This window comes from Pistacia vera, unplaced genomic scaffold, assembly GCF_008641045.1.
Source record: "Pistacia vera cultivar Batoury unplaced genomic scaffold, PisVer_v2 Contig459, whole genome shotgun sequence".
Taxonomy (NCBI): domain Eukaryota; kingdom Viridiplantae; phylum Streptophyta; class Magnoliopsida; order Sapindales; family Anacardiaceae; genus Pistacia; species Pistacia vera.
This window is the reverse complement of record NW_022196289.1, coordinates 296,078-316,210: the sequence shown is the minus strand read 5'-3', so window position 1 is coordinate 316,210 and position 20,133 is coordinate 296,078. Positions and strand designations below refer to the sequence as shown.

At 32.3% G+C, this 20,133-nt stretch overlaps 1 protein-coding gene across 1 annotated transcript; it reads left to right on the top strand.

The window, feature by feature from the left end:
• Nucleotides 1-4,412: 4,412 nt before the first annotated feature.
• Nucleotides 4,413-6,352, top strand: LOC116144850. The gene is made up of 3 exons (XM_031430275.1): nucleotides 4,413-4,724; nucleotides 5,435-5,493; nucleotides 5,569-6,352. The coding sequence occupies exons 1-3, from the start codon at nucleotides 4,482-4,484 to the stop codon at nucleotides 6,350-6,352; spliced, it is 1,086 nt and encodes a 361-aa protein (XP_031286135.1). The 5' UTR covers nucleotides 4,413-4,481.
• The last annotated feature ends 13,781 nt before the right edge of the window (nucleotides 6,353-20,133 follow it).

The window sequence follows — 20,133 nt, the reverse complement described above, 5'->3', positions numbered from 1 at the left end:
TGTTCATAAAGGGCACTACCCCGACCAATCTTCAGGCAGGTCGTAGTCACCAGAATTCCCAAAAGCATATAGTCGCGGCATGAATTATAGTTTCCAAGGTTTAATCCTCAAACCTTAAAAACTAGGGGACTTCTGTTATGCCTAAAGAATGTAGGGTTGATGTAAGGTCCAGTCAGCGTGCAAAAAGTCAGAGCATGGGTACACCCACAGCCGAGATGCGTGGGGAAAGGAGCAACATGCTTTTGTCAGAATAGTGGGTGCGTGCCAGACCAGCCAGAAGTTGTGGTGCTCCCACGTGTCCAATCCCTGCTCCAAATCTCGTAAATCACTCTAGAAGGTGGGCAATGTGACATAAAGAGGGATTTGCACAGATAATCCCACCAACTCACTGATTCAATAATGATAACCTTAATCCATCCCACTATAAATTGAGAGCTCCTCTCTCATTAGGGGATTAGCTATTCTCTCTCAAGAATATATAGCATTCTCTCTCTTGTACTATCATTTGTAAGTCAGTCCACTAACGCGACCTGACCTCTATCATTAATACAAACATCAGTGGACGTAGGATTTGCTTCTTTAGCATTCGAACCACTTTAAAAGTTGTTCCCATTGCATTTATTCTCATTTTTCTTGCATTCACGTGTGTCTTCTGGGCCAACTCAGCATTGCACACGTGCGTTTAGTTGGTGTAAAAATCACGCATCAACAAGATTCTACAATTCATATTTGTTGCGGGGGCACCTCACACTGCCTAATTTATTTTATATAGTGAAATGTCTATTCTGCCCTTAATGTAGATAAAGAACTCAAAATAATATTATTAACTCAATAATTAATTAGCATAAAATTAAATGAGAAACTAGTCAAATATGAATAGTGCAACAATTTCAACCTTTTATTATGAATAATATAATATGCATCTCAAGTTTATATATCAAATATCAAGACGCTAATAAATTATTTTCTTATTCTTTTTCGTTACTAATCAATTAATATCATATCAATTAAAATCTTCAAATCAACACAAATTTGCGATACATAATGTTTTTTTATTGATATTTACTAAGCAAATTTAGTTGCATCGTCCTTTATGTGTAACATGAAATATCGAAATGACATATAAATTAGTTTAGTATTAATTTGAACTCAAATAATTAAAATACGTTAATGTAATAATATAAATTAAAAGAGTGATGGTATACACATATTCTTATATCTATTTTTTTATTTTTATGATTGGAGGTGTTCGAACCGATTTATACGTACCTCAATTAATCTTTCAGAACCCTAAAATTATTATTTCTAAAATTTTACATCTCAGAATAATTTTCTCACACTATTTTAATTTAAAAAAAAAAAAAGTTCTAAATCTTACTTCAACGTTGATCAATGTTCTCAGGATTTGTGCTGCCAGTCATTAAAAGATATCTTATTTTGAGATCCCCAAAACCAATAATTACTATTAAAAGATAACAGCTAACTAAGATATATTTCAGGACGACCTAGGTGATCAAGGTCAAATTATACAGTGTGATTTTTATTTATTCTCTTATCTTTATAATACGCTAGCTAGGTTTAGTATATATACAAATTGTGAATAATAAATCATACTATATACAGTTTCATATTACTAGTAATGTTACCATACAATACAAATTGACCTCGTTCTTCTAGGTCGTCCTAAAATATCCTCTGGCACATGTTGCCAAGTTAATTATACAGCTGTAAGGTCATATTTAATAGCTCATTTGTGTCTTTTCTCGTCAAATTCTGATATCGATTCTTAAGGGAGCAAACGCCATGTTTCTACCCAAGGTTTAGCAAAATAATAATTTCTCACTCTTAATTTTATAAATTTCAGATTCTCACCCTTAAATTAACACCATTCTATTTCTTTTAACAATTAAAGGCTAAAATGATCATTCAATATATTTTAATATTTTTCGTTTCCTAAAAAACCTCCTTTCTCACCCTTTATCCCCCACCCTGTTGATCCTGCAAATCGTTGGCCACCGCAACTTTTTGCTTTGTCGGATTCCCGCCAATTAAAGGCACCAACACCCCACCTGACACTACCGTCGGCTCCATCCCCCCACCCTCATCAAAACCCCATAACCCCCTAGCCGCACCAGCTCGCTTGTTGCTAGCTGCCGCAGTTGTTCTTGCTCGACTGTGGCGCACTTGGAAGCCTCGCCACCATTAGTTTTCATCTTAAATCAAACACAATTAATACCGGCTCCTAATTGCTCATTGTATGTGGTTGATTGTTGTGTGTAATCAGGTCGCCGGCAACCTCCATGTGATTAGATTTCTGCACTCCTAAGCCATGCCACAACCTGCTCGAAGAAAAGCCACGCCTACAACCAACACCAAATCTGTTTTTTTTGGGAAAAAGAAAATAGATTCTTTATTTTTATATGGGTCCTAGTTTGACACCGAGAAATCCGATTGCTTAATATGAGTTGTGTGTTGCTTGCTTTTTGAGGTAAAAGTGGAGTTGGCTGAGTTTTCGCTTTTTGAGACCAAGGGATTTACCGCAGCGACTGCTCCATGCATGTACATAATAAAAAAAAAAAAAAATTAACTAATTAATAAATTGACGAAAACGAAGCTTGGATGGAATAATAAATGAAATGTTTAGAACCTACGATGGTCTTTGGCTGTATAAGTTCCACCTGGAGGAATGGGTTTGGAGCTTTTTCTCCAGTCTTCTCTCGACTGCTTCATTGGTGACTTGTTGGTGGACTTTGAGGGAGATGAAGAACAAAAAAGGGCACCAAAGGGAGAGAAGTTAGAAATGAAAGATGTCATGGTGATTAGTAAAGAAGTTGAAAGTTGAAGAATGGCTTCATTCACACCACATGTTTTATATATACAAGATAATACAATTACTTCCCTTTTAATTTTTACTTACTTTAAGTCATACTGAAACTTGGATCATTGGATATTTCTATAATTGTAATGTGGAGGAGAAGAGAATTATCAGAAGAAATGGGATGAGTTTTGGGATGGTAGTGGCAGCAGCGACGATGGCCATGGCTTTTAGAGGATTTGGAGCTGGCAAGATGAATGAGATTGGTTAACAAAAAAAAAAAAATAGTAATAATAAAATAAAAAAAATAAAAAAACTAAAAAGATGAAAGAAGAAGAAGAAGATAGGAGGGCAGTTTGGTAATAACACTATCTGTATTTGTATTAGAACCGAACAGTTATTAACAGTGTTATTTTAAGGGTAGGAATATGAAATTTATGAAACTAAGGGTGGGCACACATTTCACTAAATTTTGGGTGGGGACATGTCTTTTACTCTTCTTAAGGTCAACTAATGTTGTTTAGTTACTTTAAGTAGTATTTTTAAAATATTATTGTAAAGTTGAGTTGGGTGGTAATAATGAGGTAAGATTTAAAAATTAACAAAAACACCCTTTTAAGTTTGCTAATTTACTAAACACCCCAATATACAAAAAAATTATAAAAGGACAAAAACGTCCCCACCCACAGTTGCCAGATTCCAACGATAGTGGCCAGAATCTAGAATTACGGGGCACGACCGACCGAATATGGCCAGTCGTGCGCCGATCTAGATCTATGGCTAGATCTGGCTGTCAGCGACGGTCAAAGATATGGTCGTGGTTGACTATCAAATAACGACAAACTCTTGGCCATCGTTGATCGTCAACGACGACCATCTCTAGATATATTATTTTTTGGCTAAATCTATGGTGGATTTGGTTGGAAAAGGCCAGATCGACACATTACCGGCCAGTAGTGCGCCGTTGTGTCAGATTCCAGCCACCTTCCCGCGGTGGTGGTCGGAATCTAGCAAATGTGGGTGATAGTGGTGTTTTTGTTAATTTCTTAACTTTTTTTGGGGTGTGTTTAGTTAAATTAATAAACGTATGGGATTTAAAAATAATTAAATATAATATAATAATATTTTCAAATTAGGGAAACAAATGTGTGTATTTTGGAAATGATATTAATAGAATAGAGGAAGAATATGGAAACAAACAATAACTTCTTAAATTCTGAAACTTTATATTTAAATAAAAGATAAATTTTATATTTTTTAAATAAAATAAATTAGGAGTATTTTCATCCCAAAAATAAAGACAAATTTTATTATATTTGATCATGATTCCTTATTACAAGCGAACAATATGATCCCATTACATTCCTCTTTAATCTTTTCATTCCTTTCATTTCCATTGCCAATACATATTCCTATTCCATTCCAATCGGGAAACCAAACGGGCAATTAATAAAATGCAATTAAATTTCCCATTTGTATGGTTTTAACGTATTCATATATAAAGTGGTAGGGTCCAATGCCCAACAAGTTCGGCCCAAATATTCTAACACTTTGTCTAAGCAGCCTCACAATAAGACAGTGGTTTACAGCAGCAAAATCATAATACTAAATAAATTTCCTTTTCACTTCAATTTTGAATCAATCAATCAATCAAATTCAATCGTTGATGGAGGAGAGTTTCAGAGGTCGAGTAGAAAAGATCTTCGGTTCACTGGCTCCTTCCGCCTCCACTCCTTGGTCTCTCACCGACGACGAGGTGGAGAGGCGGCGGTGGAAACTCCAAGAGAAAGACACCTCAGCCAGGGACGAAACACCCTGTTCCTCATCGTTTTATGATTTCTCCAAGAAAGATGGAAATGAATGGGAAATCAGATCGTCCATTGGCTTGGACAACACTCTCGATAATGAGGTAATAATTATTTTTATTAATTCTTTTCTTTTTATAGTTAATGGTATTTGCTTTTGTAGATATAGGGGAATTTAGGGATAAACTTGAGAAATATGTTTAATTTTATATATTTTTTTATTCCTTTTTAGGCATTGTAGACTCAATTTAGGATTTAAAAATAAATTTATCTATTTAAAGAGGTAATTTATGTAATAAAATAGGAAGTAGGATACAATGAAGTATGAGTGAGGATTGGCACTTGACATTGTTAAGGACAATGTTGATGTTTAATGGTGACAATTTCAGGGGAAAATCTGACAATTTATTGATTAGTTTTTTTGGAACTTGTTTGCGATTCTTTTTTTTTTTTTTTTTGGTTGTAGGACACGCAATAAGAACATTAGAAGGCAAAAAATTTATTTATTTCCATCTATATTATGTGCAAAAGAACAAAAATGAAATTCTAATGCATCGAAAAACTAAATTTTTTATTTCTAGGGCACATGATAAGACAACCCCTGTGTTTTGTTTGATTTTATGGTATGATGGGCTGCGTGTGTTTATTTGGAAAATTTTCAAGTTGTTCAAAATGAATGTGGAGTTGGTGTGTGCTACGGAAGTTTAATGAAGGGGAGAGTGAATATGTGTAGGTGTTCTTTCTTTCTTGTTTCTTCCTATATTTTCTTTTGATAATTTACTTTAGAGCTAATATGTTTTATCGCTGCATGCAGGAAGAGGAAGATGAATTTGACAAAGTAGCTTTGGGTAGAGAAAATGCTGATGAGCGCTTATATATGAATGATGTAACCAATCGAGGCTCTTATTTGAACATGCACAATGTGCTCCCCAACTCAATAAATGGGACTAAAGATCCACGTGCCAATCACCACTCAGCAAGAATTAGGCTGAAAGAAGATGAAGTTGAAGCTCAAAAAATGAATTTTCCTCATCCTGGTTCTGGTACAGCAGTTAAGGAATCACATGCTAGATTATCTGAATATGGTGGTCAACGGAAGTCTATATTGAAAAGGAAGAATAACATTGCAGATTCTAAGCCCCAAAAACGTGTCAGGTTTGACCCTGGTTGTAAAATTGATGGTGAAAAAGCATCAGAAGAATTTGAATATTCTTCTTTCAGCACCTCTTCAATGAATCCTACTGATTCAGATGATGGATCTCAGCTTGCTCATAATGCTTCTAGGATTCCGGATTACTTATTGAATCCTTCTAAGTATACACGCTACAGTTTCGATTCGTTGAGTGAACATGATGAGGAATCCAACACTTGTATGGATTTGCTGAAGCTGGTCAAAAGCTCAAAGGCTAAAGAGCTGGCGCCAGAGCTAGAGAATGCTTCTGGTAATCTTCCAAAGTCAGTGTCTTTTATCCCAAAGAAGAGGTCTGGTGAAGCTAAAGCTGCAGAGATTAGTAATGAGATCAAAGGAAACAAGGAAGATTATGGTGAGCTGTCCCTGCCTCGAGCAGTCTTTCCTGTTGGTATTGCTGCTGGAGAATCCCAACACTCTGAAGCTATTGCATTGGATGGGACTGAGCCAGAAACAAATGCAGCAACAGAGGACAGTGCTTGTCTCAAAAAACCCAGTCGCAATTATCGGGTGCAGTCAAGGTCAGATGATTCTGACTCTTAATGCTTTGCGAAATGTCTGAAAGACTGCTGTATGAGAATTTTGAAATTGAAACTCTTTTTTTTTTTTTTTTGCCCTTTTCTTCACTATGTTTTGTATATATGTCTTCCAAATTTTGTTTAATAGTGTTCCAGCGGAGCAATTGATTTCCCTGTTTGTTAGATTTATGGGTTTATTGGAATGAATATCATATCTATGCTAAAGGATGCTCCACTTGAAAATTCTCTTTTGTAGGTAATTGAGTTTTACATATACATGCAATCCTTCAGTTTTAGTGTTAGTCTTTTTGTTAATGTTGCCTTCTTTTACATCAAGAGCCTTTAAAATATATGTTTGTGAAATCAAAAAATATAAATATTTCAGAATTGGTTTAATATTGAGTTTTTTTATTTTAAATTTAACTATTATCTAGACATTAATTCTAAAATCTGAATACGATATTTTTATTAAATATCAAAATTAAGGATTTCTTTATGCAAATACTATATACTTTATAATTATATATATCAAGTGTTAGATTATCTGCTGCTAGTTTGTCTCCTAACCCTTTCTATTCAAGATTGATATCTTCTTTTTTTCCTTTTACGTTCAAATTGAGGGTCTTAGTTAACCCTTTTATTGACCCACATACAAACCTTGTTAAGAACAACTGCCTTTTCTGATATAAGAAAGAAAAGAACGTTGGTTTACAGTACTGCGTTTTCTCAGAGCTTTTGATTTCTATGAGTTTTAATTTATTATTTTAAGCCCCTGGATTCCAATCAAATGCACCATAGTGTAACTCTGTTTACTTAGTTACGTCTTATAACTCATGTTTACTTAATTAAGTCTTACATAAATTATTGAGATAGTTAGATTCATAATGAAATCGCCGAACAAACCGTACAAATTAAACACATTAAAGATGAAGACATAGAAGAGTGTTTGAGCCAAGATTAACCAATGTAAAATCAACTGGGTGAAATCATAACATATTTTGCTTATGGCATAAGTTTGCGAAGCTTGAAAAATAATTGAAACAGAACTGAGAAAGGATTATGAAAAGATAGTTTTTCTTTCTTGTGAATGTTTGTATTTCTGCAAGATTTGAGTTCGGAAATTTTTATGTGATAAAATGTTAGAAAACAAAAATTTGTTAAACTATTTTAAGTACACAGTTTACATATAATGTTCAGTGAGGAGAAGAAAAGGTTTACGTATAATGCTCAATTACCTCATTTGTCATACCCTAAACTCCTTGTAAGCATCATTTTTTTTTTTTTGTTTAGTTCATACTTCACATAGTCTAACTTTGTTCATTTCTTGTATATTTTTTCTACAAGAAGTTTCCTTAGGCAATTAAAGTTCTTTTATCTTTCATCAAGTTTTCTGTGACAGAAGAAGCTATGAACATTGTGATTTTGGGAACTCCTAGCTCCATTGACATTTCCCCACATGATATTGGAATTGGTTTAATGAACCAAGTACAAAAGCTTAAGACAGATTATTAGGATGAACAAAGTTTAAATAAAAAATATGAAATATGTTAGTTGTTTGTCCTATAATGTCCAACGATTCTGCAGTATCTGGGTTTGTAATTTTCTTGATGATTGAGAAAATTTAGAGGAAAGTATCCCAAATGGTGTAAGATTATAATGTGGTGTGGATAATAATATAATGCTTCAAATAATCAAACATTACATTACTTAAAAAATGTACAATTTATGGAAAAAATTGATGGGATCATTAAAAAAAATCCAATAAGCAATAAAAACATACGTTTGGTAGATTTTGAAGATGTACCAAAATAATTTGAGTTGCAAAATTAGCTGCAAAACCAGATAAGGTTGCGCATACTCTTTTTATTATTATTTGTTTTTTTCATTAGATTTTTTGAAGTTAGAAAGTAATGTATTCCCATTTGGGATTAGGGGGATATTAAAAAATCAATCAAAATTTAGGGGGTTAAAAAATTAACCATATCTCCAAACTCCATGCTATATTAATCAATAGAAACATCTTTGAACATATATATCCCTTTAGGGTGTCTTTGGTTGAGAATAATAGGGGATTAGTAAGGTAATGTCATCTTATATTACTTGATTATCACATATGGTTGTCAAGTAATATAAGATTCTGGTAATCTACCAAAACTAATAGTAGTTTCTGTTGATAATATAGGAGGTAATTTGATTACCTCAATTTTCTTACGTATTTTAAGATTACTTGAAAATCTAATTTTTGTTATAATTTTATCTCTTATTAATAAAATTTTAAGATAAAAATGTCCTTATTTTTAAATTAATTTACATGAACCTGCCATTACAATTTTACTCTTAATTAATTAAGTTTTTGGACATTAATGCCCTTGATTTAAAACAAATTTTAGCCTACCAAAACTACCACTGTCGGCCAGCCACCACTATCGTTGTCAACCGGTTGGCATCCTGTGCCGATATGGCCATTTTTTGGTAAGATCTCTAGCTAGAGACCAAAAATAGCCAGATCATGAAAAATTTGGCCAGAAATGGCAAAATCTATTCTAGTCGTTTCCGGCCAGGTTTTTCGATGGCCATTAATAGCCATGGATCTAGGCATTTCCAGCCAAATTGTTAAATCTGGCAAGAAACGGCCAAATTAGTTTTGACCATTTTCGGCCAGATTTATCGATCTAGCCAAAAACGACCAGATCAAAAAATCTGACTAAAAACAGCTAGAATAGATCTGACAATTTTCGGCCAAAGATTTGGCCAGATCGACACATGATCGACAAGATCAGATCTACCTACGTCATTTGGTTGCCGGAGGCTGATGGTGGTGGTCGGTGATCGGTAGTGGTTGGCTGGGTGGGGGTGTCTTTGTTGATTTTTAAACTTTTATTATGGGAATGTTTTAGCAAAAAAAAATTAAATGTAGGGGGGTTAAAATAGTGATCTAAATAATAATATTATTTAAAAAGAGGGCAATTCAGTAATTTAAATAACATACCCACCAATTTATTCCTCTCAACCAAACATATAAACATAACATATCTACCACCAAACACATTAATATAACATTCCAATAATCTTTTCCTTAATATAACATTCCCAATAATACAATATTCTCTGTACCAAACGTACCCTTAGTATTTATCTTCTTCTTCGTTACCATTGGATTAACTTTTTAAAATTATGATTCCAATACAAATGTACTTATATAAGAACATCTCCAATAGTGCTCTTTATTTTAAAGAGCATATTTCACATAAATAAATAGGATCTTCATTAATTTCTAAATATAAAGAACAAAATTTGTATTCAAATTCAATAGACTCTTTAAATTAGACTTAATAAATAGGAGAGATACTTAATATGAGAGAAAGAATTAATAATAAAATACATAGAAACTTGTAATTTAATAAATAAAATTGGGATAGATAGTGAAATTTGACTCTTTAGATATAGAGAGTCAAACTCACTTTTTAATTTATATTTAAAGAATAAAGAGTCTATTAGACTCTTATTTTTATGGACAAACTCTTTATAATAAAGAGTTTGAGTCATATAAAAAGTCATTTAGAGATGTTTTAAGGAGGGGTAAACATGAGAATCGTATTCACTCTTTATTCCATTAATGCAACTTAATAACTTTTCATTTTCCTTCAAACTTTGATTTATTGCTCAAAATTCTAAAAATCTATTTGAGAAATTAAAATAGACCCAAACACACTACATGTCTTATTAAATAAGAGACATGTTAAGTGTAATTATAAAGCATACAATATTATTGATATTAAATACAAAAAAAATATCATCATGGATTCTATAAATTTATTATCCATTCAAATATTTGTCATTCGTAATTGAATTCTAAATCCAAAATTCATCGTCATTCAATTTTAAAATTAAGAGGCATGTATGAAATCTCTGTCAAATATAAAGACTTAATGACATTAATTCGCTTAGATATGATAAAATAACAAAAATTCCTCAATCATTTCATTTTTTAGGTGTTGAAATAATTAGTAAGAGGGTGATTTGGTTATATATACTAAGTCAGTATAGTGTGAATTTTAACGGCTTAACCTTAAAAATTCCCCATTGGAGTCTACTGAGTAGGGTAGAATATCTTTAATAGCGATGATTTTACTGTCTAATGAATAGAATAAAGTTCATTTATCTTATTAGAAAAATAAGATAAATTCCCTCTGATATGAAAAATGGGTCAACCTTGTAAACTAAGCTTCTAATAAGTTAAAAATTATGTAAAATAAAATTGATTAAAATCAATTTGACAATTACTTGTCAAATATTCAGAAAAACACTTTCATACAAATATTGATATTTAATTAAATAATGTTTATTCTAATTAGATGTTATTGATAATCTATCTTAAATTATATAATGGGATGAGATGTGATCTTTTAACTTAAATTTTTTACACAAATTTTTTCAGCCATAGATCCAAAATAATCCAATCGTATAGGAATTGCTGGGTGAACTATCTTCAAACTCTTTCTCATATCTATTGGCTTACAAAATATCCACAACTGAAAATTTATGTCTCAATTTAAGTTAAAAAAATATTTTTCACCATATAAAATACTCAATTGTAGTCTAATGAATAGGGTAGCATAATTTTTAACAGAATAAGTTTTATTCAACTTTCCGAATTTAACCTAACAAGGACATGTAAATCTGTTTAACTTATGTCTAGAATCTTGAAAAGAATTATATATGTCCATCAACACGCGTAAGTATACACATTTTATAATAGATGTACAAAATATTTTCTTCATGATATCTTTTATAAAAGAAAAAAAAAAATCTATTAAAATTGTGAAGTTTGTGAAAGTCCTTCGACAAATTAAAAGGTGTATTAGAGAATTAACATTTTGACAAACTGAAATTATTAAACTTGTCAATATTTACCCAAAATAACTCAACATCCAAAGGATTTCTTTCATATAAATAAACTAGCATCATACCTATTGCTAGATTATAACATTGTCTATTTCAATTTATTTTAACTTCCGCGTATTCGATCTTATTACATAATTTTTTCATATAAAAATAGTTTCTATATGTAGTATTATTTATTTATCGAACCATAAAAATAACTTCATTCACGTTATTCTCTTTTCTCTCTATTAAAAAGAGAATTGTAGGCAGCAATAGTATAAGTCATTGCCCCGTTACTGTTTTTGACAACTGATGGATTCCCATTTTGTGCCATTGAGACTTTTCTCCAATGCCAAAACTTGAAGAGGGATTTCATTGCCAGAAATGAAGCCACCTAATCTTCGTGCGGCTGAATAATTTTGTTTGGGGAGCTCCACAGGGTGAGCTAGGGTTGAAAGAGGAGGATTATTCTGATAATTGCCGGGAAGCAAGAAGTTTACAACAAATGCTGAATTGGAGAGAGGGTCTTTTGAAGGAAAAGTATCAACAAAAACTACTGCTGTCATGTTGAGTTGTGCTGCTTCCTCGTTAATTGTTGCCCTGTATGGCTGTATGTATGAGAACAAGCTGATCGTAATAAGAAAGATAAACCATTAGTTATTTATAATTTAGTTTATAAGATAACGATAAGTTCTGTATACAAAATTTGGATCTCGAACTGGGTTAGTCTTTACACCGACTCTTGGATTGGTTTTGGGGCACATTGTCCCCAGTAATTAATGATAGCTAGTAGAAATGTTGGCACTTTATTTTACGCCAGTGAAGGCTTGCCTCGACGTAGAACTTTTGTTTTCCAATATCGGTTCTACGTTGGGAGATGATGGAATTTTAATGGTGTTTTATTACATTACTAAACCATAAATATAATGATGTCACATCAAATATCTCATTACGTCGAAATTTTAATTCGGTAAATGTAATAATATTGGAGAATATAATCTCTACCATATATATATTAAAGTGGAAATCAAACTATTAACCCTTTGAAAATCTAGATAGAAACTTAAAAGGGTGAAGATTTCTATTTTTCTACCATAAGTAATTAGTGGCCTTGTAATTATGAAATATTTGTTTTCTATAAACGTTGAAAGTCAAAAAATGACTATGATTTTCAGTCCGGAGAATGCTTATTAGTGGGATAAAAATGATTAGTCCTTAAAACGTTTCAAAAAGCAATACTGACTTTAGTATTAGAAGACTAAGTGGTGTTTTTTTTTAATCCCAACGTTGAATGTATCTGGTTGTTAAATATGCATGAATGTATAAATTGGATTGATATGTTTTTGTTTTTTTTAAATTTCTTTATCTAATTAAAGTGTTAAGTTGTTTGTTTTTATATATTATAAACATTTGAAAAATGATGTTTTGACACATGTTTTTATGAAGTTCATTTCACATTTTATATGTTTAATTTTTTTTTTTAAAATAATCAAATTACGAAAATCAATAAAAATTAAAGATAATTAATGTTATTAAATGGATTTTATAGTATTTTAAAAATTTATTGAAACATAAAAATTTCAAAACAACTAATTAATTAGATCCTTGAAAGAATTGATTTGTAATTTGTTCTTGCGATTGTTGCATAAACACTTGACCAGTTGTTCCAAACAAGTTGTTCGCATTTAGTGATTGATTTTGTTTTGTGTGACTATAACAAACGAAGAAGATAAAAATATAACGTAAGGGTTTGATAAAAATGGAACTATATAAATTGGACTAGAGTTTAATAGACAAAATAAATATGTTATTAATTAAGATATTTTAGTATTCATATAAAAGCCTTTTGATTTTATGACATAATCAGATAAAAGTTAGAAAACAAATATTGCAACTTTGCAAGTGTTCTCCTTCACCTTCTCCCTTACATATTTTTGACTAACTTCCATTTCCATTAGTTTGTCCTCTGTGGGTGGTTACCACATAGGTAATAGGTGGTTATTTGTTACCAAATTGAGAGTGGTTACTAATCACTCAGAAATATATATACCATGAATAATACTACACTAACAATTATTTTTCACAAACTTATTTTTATAACCTTGACGTAACAGTTCGTAATTGGTCAGTTTGTAATTAATTAGAAAGACCCATGTGGGATTGACCAATTATAAATTGTCACATCAGGATTGTGAGAAAAAATTTGTGAAAGAGCTTTGTTGGTGTAATATTACTCATGTTGCATGACAATTATTTGACCTCTTTTGCTGCATGTGTCCAATCAAGTGTTAGCTTTTGTTTTTTTTATAGATAGTTAAGCAATTATTTCATATTAATCTCAAATACTGGCCCTACAATTATAACTGACTCTTGATCCATTACCCAGGTGTCCAGCCTGGCTTATTTAACAAATTTTGACCAATTTTCTAATGTTTGTATAAATCTCATGGGTTTATTTTCTATCTGGATACTTAATTTTCCCGATTATTCATTCTATAAATCCAACTTTAATTGAACCAATTGCTTTATTTATTTTTTCAAAATTATATATATTAATCAATTTATATTATAAATGACACTTTCTTTTTGCTTTCCGTCTTTGTTTTTTTTGTTTCGATAACTCATTTAGTCAAAGTTATAGGTGTGAATAACTTAAAATAAAAATCATTTCAATTTCTTTTATTTAGTCTTGTACTTTCGTAATTAATTATGCAAAATGAATAAAATAAAAAAATTAACATATTTTTCTTTTTTTAATTATTTTTGGTATAATCATAAATATTTTCTTTCATCTATTTGATCATAAATTTTAGTAAACGAAATAATAACCTTCTTAAAATCTAGATATTTTGTTTTTAGAAACATTTCAAGTGCCCTATATAACTGTTTCCGGTTTTTTAATTAAAATCATAAAAATCAAATACACAAAAGATTTTCATTAGGGATTTGATTAAATACCTATAGTTAGGGGCTGAGCTATTACAAGATTTGGATGGCGTTGTCCCATAAAATGAAAATGAAAATTTTATGTTTAAATATTGGGTTATTTATCGATCCCTTGAGATTTGATTTAAAAAAAAAAAAAATCTCCAAAATTTCTGGAATAACATAAATCAAGTCAACATTATTGAATTTAGTGAACCGTTAGAATTATACTTATGAATTAATGAATGTATACCTAATTATCCTCTAACTGTTTATTTTAACACTTAAAAATTTAACTATAAATACTTTTTTGTTATTTCAAAAACTTCAAGAGAATTTCTATTATTTATTATTCAAACTTTAGGAAGATTATGTTATTAATTCTATAACTATATATATTTTCACCTTTTTATTTATTGGATTTTATTCTTTGACCAGAAAGCAAATTTTTTTGGCTCCATCCCTACCTACAGTTGTCAACATCTCTAAACAGTAAACAAGTATGATTAAATGTTAATATTTTATGTTATCACTTTTATTTTTCGAGTTTACCATTTACAAGTTTAGTAATAAATGGAAATGTTTTCAATATTATATTTGAATTTTAATTAGAAATACAAGTATTTTGGTATGAGATGATTGCGTAAGATCTAAGAAAATCTTATGAATTGACAGAAACGTATAAACAAAAAAAATACAAATTGGCACGTTTGAAATCAATTGACACCTATATATTTAGATATCATATGTATTTATACCTAAACATTTATTTAATTAAGAAAACTAAGAAATTAAATTGTGACATGTTTCCCAAAATATATCTGATTTAAGTAGTTTTCCATCTTTAATTGGCTGCCTATTCCAAATGATACTTTCTTAATCTTAAGATATCTAATTAAGGACTTGAAGATATGCCTACAGGTCAAAACCTTGGGAGATACTAGCGGCAACCCACCGCCATAGCCCCCCATTTAATTCGCAAATGCTCAAATGAGGAATCGAACTTGAGACCGTACGTTTATCTATACTATCTCAAATTCTTCCTAATCAATTGAGCTGCCCATAGATGGGTTATATATTCTTTACTATTCATGATGAATTTAACGTCTAAAACATTTATAACAATACAATTTTTCTTTTTTTGTTTTTCTAATAATAAGAAAAACTCCTTGATTAAAAGCAATAAATGCTTAGCCCCTGTTTGTTTCACTCTTTTGAATCATTTTTATGTTATCCTATTTGGATTAAAAAATAGAATATGCATTTGTTTATTTATTGTGATCATTATTCTAAAAATTAATCCGAATCAATAAGATTTTTTCTATTGAAAATGAAAAGAAGGGAAGGGGGGGATGATTATCCTATTTTATTCAACTCAAAATATTTTTCTAAGTCTATTCAACTAAAAACAATTACTTTTCACCCCTCCCAAATCTGAACATTAATCCACCTAATATGACCACACCTCCCAACAACCATTTTCGGATCTGGCCATTGTTAACCATCAACGCCTGAATGATGCATGACTAGTCGGATCCGACCGTTTCCAACCAGATCTACCATGGATATGGTAGGAAATGGCCATATCAAACCGTTAATGACAGCCATATTTTGGCCATCATTGACAACCATATTTTGGCCGTTAACAATGGCTAGAGATCTAGCCGTTTTCAGACAAATCCACTATGGTTCTTGCCGGAAAAGATCAGATCGGTACACGATCAACCAGATCCAGTCAGTTGTGCACCGTTCCGACAACTGTCGGTTGTCGTCCGAAGGTGGTGGCTGATAGCCGACAGTTTAGGTGGGTGGGGGTGTTTTTGTTAATTTTTAAACTTTTATTGGGGGGTGTTTAGCTAAATTAACAAATGTAGAAGGTAAAAAAATAATTTAAATATTTTCAAAAAATGTACCAAACAACTTTTTAGCATTTTTTCCAATTCTGGTATAATTTTCAAATATTATACCAAACACATTTTCAAAATCATATCCTATTCGATTTAATTCAACTTAACTCAACTTAAAATAGTTTTTCATAATATCATTTTTCAAATAATCTATCAAATCGTATCATATCCAGTTAAAGAGCTTGTCATCCGATCATAAAGGGAGAGGTTATAATTTGTATTCTTTGCCAAAGTTGAGATGCAAATTAATTAAAATCCTTCCAAGTAGAGGATAACTACAAAATATAATTATTATTATTTAATTAGGATTATGGTTCTAAAATTAAATTTTATTGCTTAATATAAAAATATTAGAATTAACAAATAATAAATAATAGAATTATTTAACAAATTTAAAATTAATTAAACTCACATGTAGTTAAAATCCAAGTTTTAGGGGGCCTATAATTGACATTAGATCCTTAAGTTTCATGGGGCTTTATTGTGATTAACCAAAAAAATCCTTTGTATTAAGTTTTTCAAATTTGGGCCGAAAGGGGGGCATTTGCCCCGTGCCCGGTATAACATGGGTCTGCCCTTGCCTAGGGAGATACTTATCGAACTAAAATTATTATTGTCTGACTAATTATTTTTCAAGCTATTAAATTACAAGAAATTTAATATTACAAGGGTAACAGATTCAAGTCTTTATTAGTGGCAAATCTGCCTTATCTTGAGGCACTTATATCCAAAATTTGAATTTTATTCAGAGTAAACGCCATGTTCCCTTCCCACCCAAGGTTTAGCGAAATCCAGGTTACCACCCCTAGTTTCATAAATTTCATATTTCCACCCTTAAATGAACGTCGTTAGTGACTGTTGGCTTCTGACACTAAAGTAGGGAGTGCTATTACCCTATTGCCCTTGACAAAACCCACCCATGAATTCATAAATTCTGCCGACCATTTTGATAGCTTCCTCGTCGGAAAATCCACCAAACCTAACATGAATCGCTCTCCCAACACCGTACGAACTCCCTCAACCCTCTTTTGACCAAAATTTGGCCCAATTGCACTGCCACTCGTGACCTCCTCCATCGTGTGATTGTCATTTTCAGGCCAAATTGGCCTAATTCCAACGTCGTTGGAACGCCTCGACACCACTAAACACATCCCCTCACCTCCCTCGTCAAAGACCCTATCATCTCCACCTCTGTACACCACCAAATCATTGCTTGCCACTCACTATGGAATCACGCACTTCATGCCGATTTTCGGCCGATTCTGGCGACAAGAACCTACCTTGACACCACCTTTGGATTCACTGGCGTCCCCTCTATAAAACCCCCACCACCTCAAGCTGTAACTGCTAGTTGGTGGTCGTCCACCACTTCCCCAACGACTGGCACAATAGTTGAAAGTGGGTTTTCAATTAGAGTTTGTTTTAAAGCTTGGTTGAAGGGCAATTGATTGTTTATGGAAGTGTTTCTTGTTGTTGATTGATTGTATTTTTTTTTCTGGACATTTTCCCCATCGTCGGCCACCAAAACCACCTGCCTTTGGACTACGCCCACCACTTCCCCAACGACTTGCAGAGTAGTTGAAATTGGGTTTTCAATTGGAGTTTGTTTTAAAGCTTGGTTGAAGGGAAATTGATTGTTTATGCATGAAGTGTTTCTTGTTGTTGATTGATTGTATTTTTTTCTGGCCATTTTCTCAGTCGTTGGCCGCCAAAACCACCTACCTTTGGACTACGCCCAACACATGCTCGACCTTTTGTCCCAAAAAACACCCAAGCACATCTCCCCTTGTGCGCTATAACTACTCTAGCGTGCACACGGGTAGCTGCGAGCACAACCCACTGCACGCAGGCCTCGTGGTGGTTGGATTTTACCGTTGCAAAGCCCTCATTTCCCAGCCAAAATCTGGCCACCGTGAGGCCCATGAAGTAGCCATTTGGCCGCTACTTTTTGGCCATCGTGAGAGAAATTGTAGAGAGAAGGTGCTTGTCAAAGAAATTTGAGATATGGAGGGTTGTTTTGATTTTTTTTTTTATTATTTCAGATTTATTGCAATGTAAATGACTATTTTACCATTTGACCGTTACATTAAACATTTTTCTGTTAATTTAAGGGTGTGAATATGGAATTTATGAAACCAAGTGTGGTTACTTGGGATTTCACTAAACCTTGGGTGGGAACATGTCATTTACTCTTTTATTTATACACATAATATTTTGATCGGATAACAATTGTAACCCTCCCAAAACTTTTAATCGGTTGTTTTCTTTGTTTTGTTGTTTCAAGTGTCAATAATTCTTGGGAAATTACATTAACTGGGCCATTTCCAGGGACTGAAATGAAAACTTACCGAATCTAACGAGTATCTAAAAAAAATAACCCTCTCATTTTTTGAAGTACCATTTACCCTTGATATAAAAGCTAGCCCCTAACCTAATCTATCTTCTCTGCTTCACCAATATCATATAACCCATTCGAGAAATGCATATTCCGTCCATTTGAAAATTCAAAATTGAAGAAGCGAGGATCTATTAGATTAAGAAACGAGAATGAAAAATTGGGGGGTTTGAAGGTGTTACTTAAGTTTGAGGTGCAGTTTAGGTGCGTTGAGAGTTGGGTTTCGTGGAATTTGAATGATGGGTTTTGTCAACTTCAGAGTATTCCGTAAAAGTGCTCTACAGACTACAATGCCTAATATAGGGGTATCGCGCGTTATCATACACAATTCCAAGTAGGAATAGGATTAATTTTCAATTAAATTGCACTCAAACCTAATTCTATAATGTGCTTTATATATGCACACATAAAACCCTATTCCTAAGTAGGAATAGGATTATAACTCTATTCCAAATTGGAATAATTTCAATTCAATTCCGTATAGGAAAAGAATTAAATTAGGTATTTTATTTTTATTTTTATTTTGCAATTTTGCTAATTCTTTTCATAAAGAAATAAGCATGGGCAACAACCTCGAAATTAAATAAACTTTTACATCTATTTAATTATATATCAAAATTACTAAAATACCCTTTAGGTCAAAATGACCAAAATACAACTCTCCTTGTAAAATACTCAAATTGTTATCTTGACTTAGTTTATTAAAGAGATCAAAATTGTCATCACACATCCCAGAATTATGCAACGACAAAATTCCAGGAGTTCGACAATTTACTCCATAAATCACTGAATATATATGATTTGGCAAACAACTCTCTAATGTGTGTGACCCATGGGCTTCATACCATGTTGGTAGTGAGTAGTTTTGCGATTCACCACCAATTAATCATCTTAATACACACGGACCAAGATTGACCTCTAGCAAGGCATCATGGCCACCCAACAAGTAGAGATCAGTGAAGAACTAATACTTGTCAACAGTATTGACCTCTAGCAAGATATCATGACCACCCAACAAGTAGAGGTCAGTGAAGAACTAATATTTGTCAACAGTATGGTTACCGTGTAATCTAATCCTTTCATCATCTGTTATCTTATCAAGGTTGAAGTACAAAAATAGTGTCATCCTTAGATTATATTCTTGATATTTTTGGTGTTTGATTATCTAACGAATGATTGAGATAACATTGGATTTGAGCGACAACTCAATTCTCTAATGTGGCCACAGATTTGTAGTCGTTGCCACTTAACCAAACTGTGCAGTGAGATAATTATTCTCGTAACCAAGAGTGATAATCATTTGTCGATCCACCATAGCCATGATGTATTTCATAATGTAACCAACCACCACCATATTGATAATCCTAAATAGGATTACGTTAGGCTAGCTTCAAACTATATCACCATGTACACACGACACTTCAGTGATCTCAGGATCACATGTATCACCATCCATAAGAGGATTTATTCCATAGACATTGGGTTTACTATCTGCATGGAATCCTCTAATAAGTTAGTCAAGTGATTTGTCATCAACAAGCACCCACGCATTGCATTAGATTGTCACCAAACAACCTTGACATGTGAGAGACTTGTCACTACCTTTCGATAGGGTCACTCAACGCTATAATAGTCTTACCGTATTATTTATGCCCTAAGTCATAATAATATTGAGGGTACAGACGTTTTTAGAAT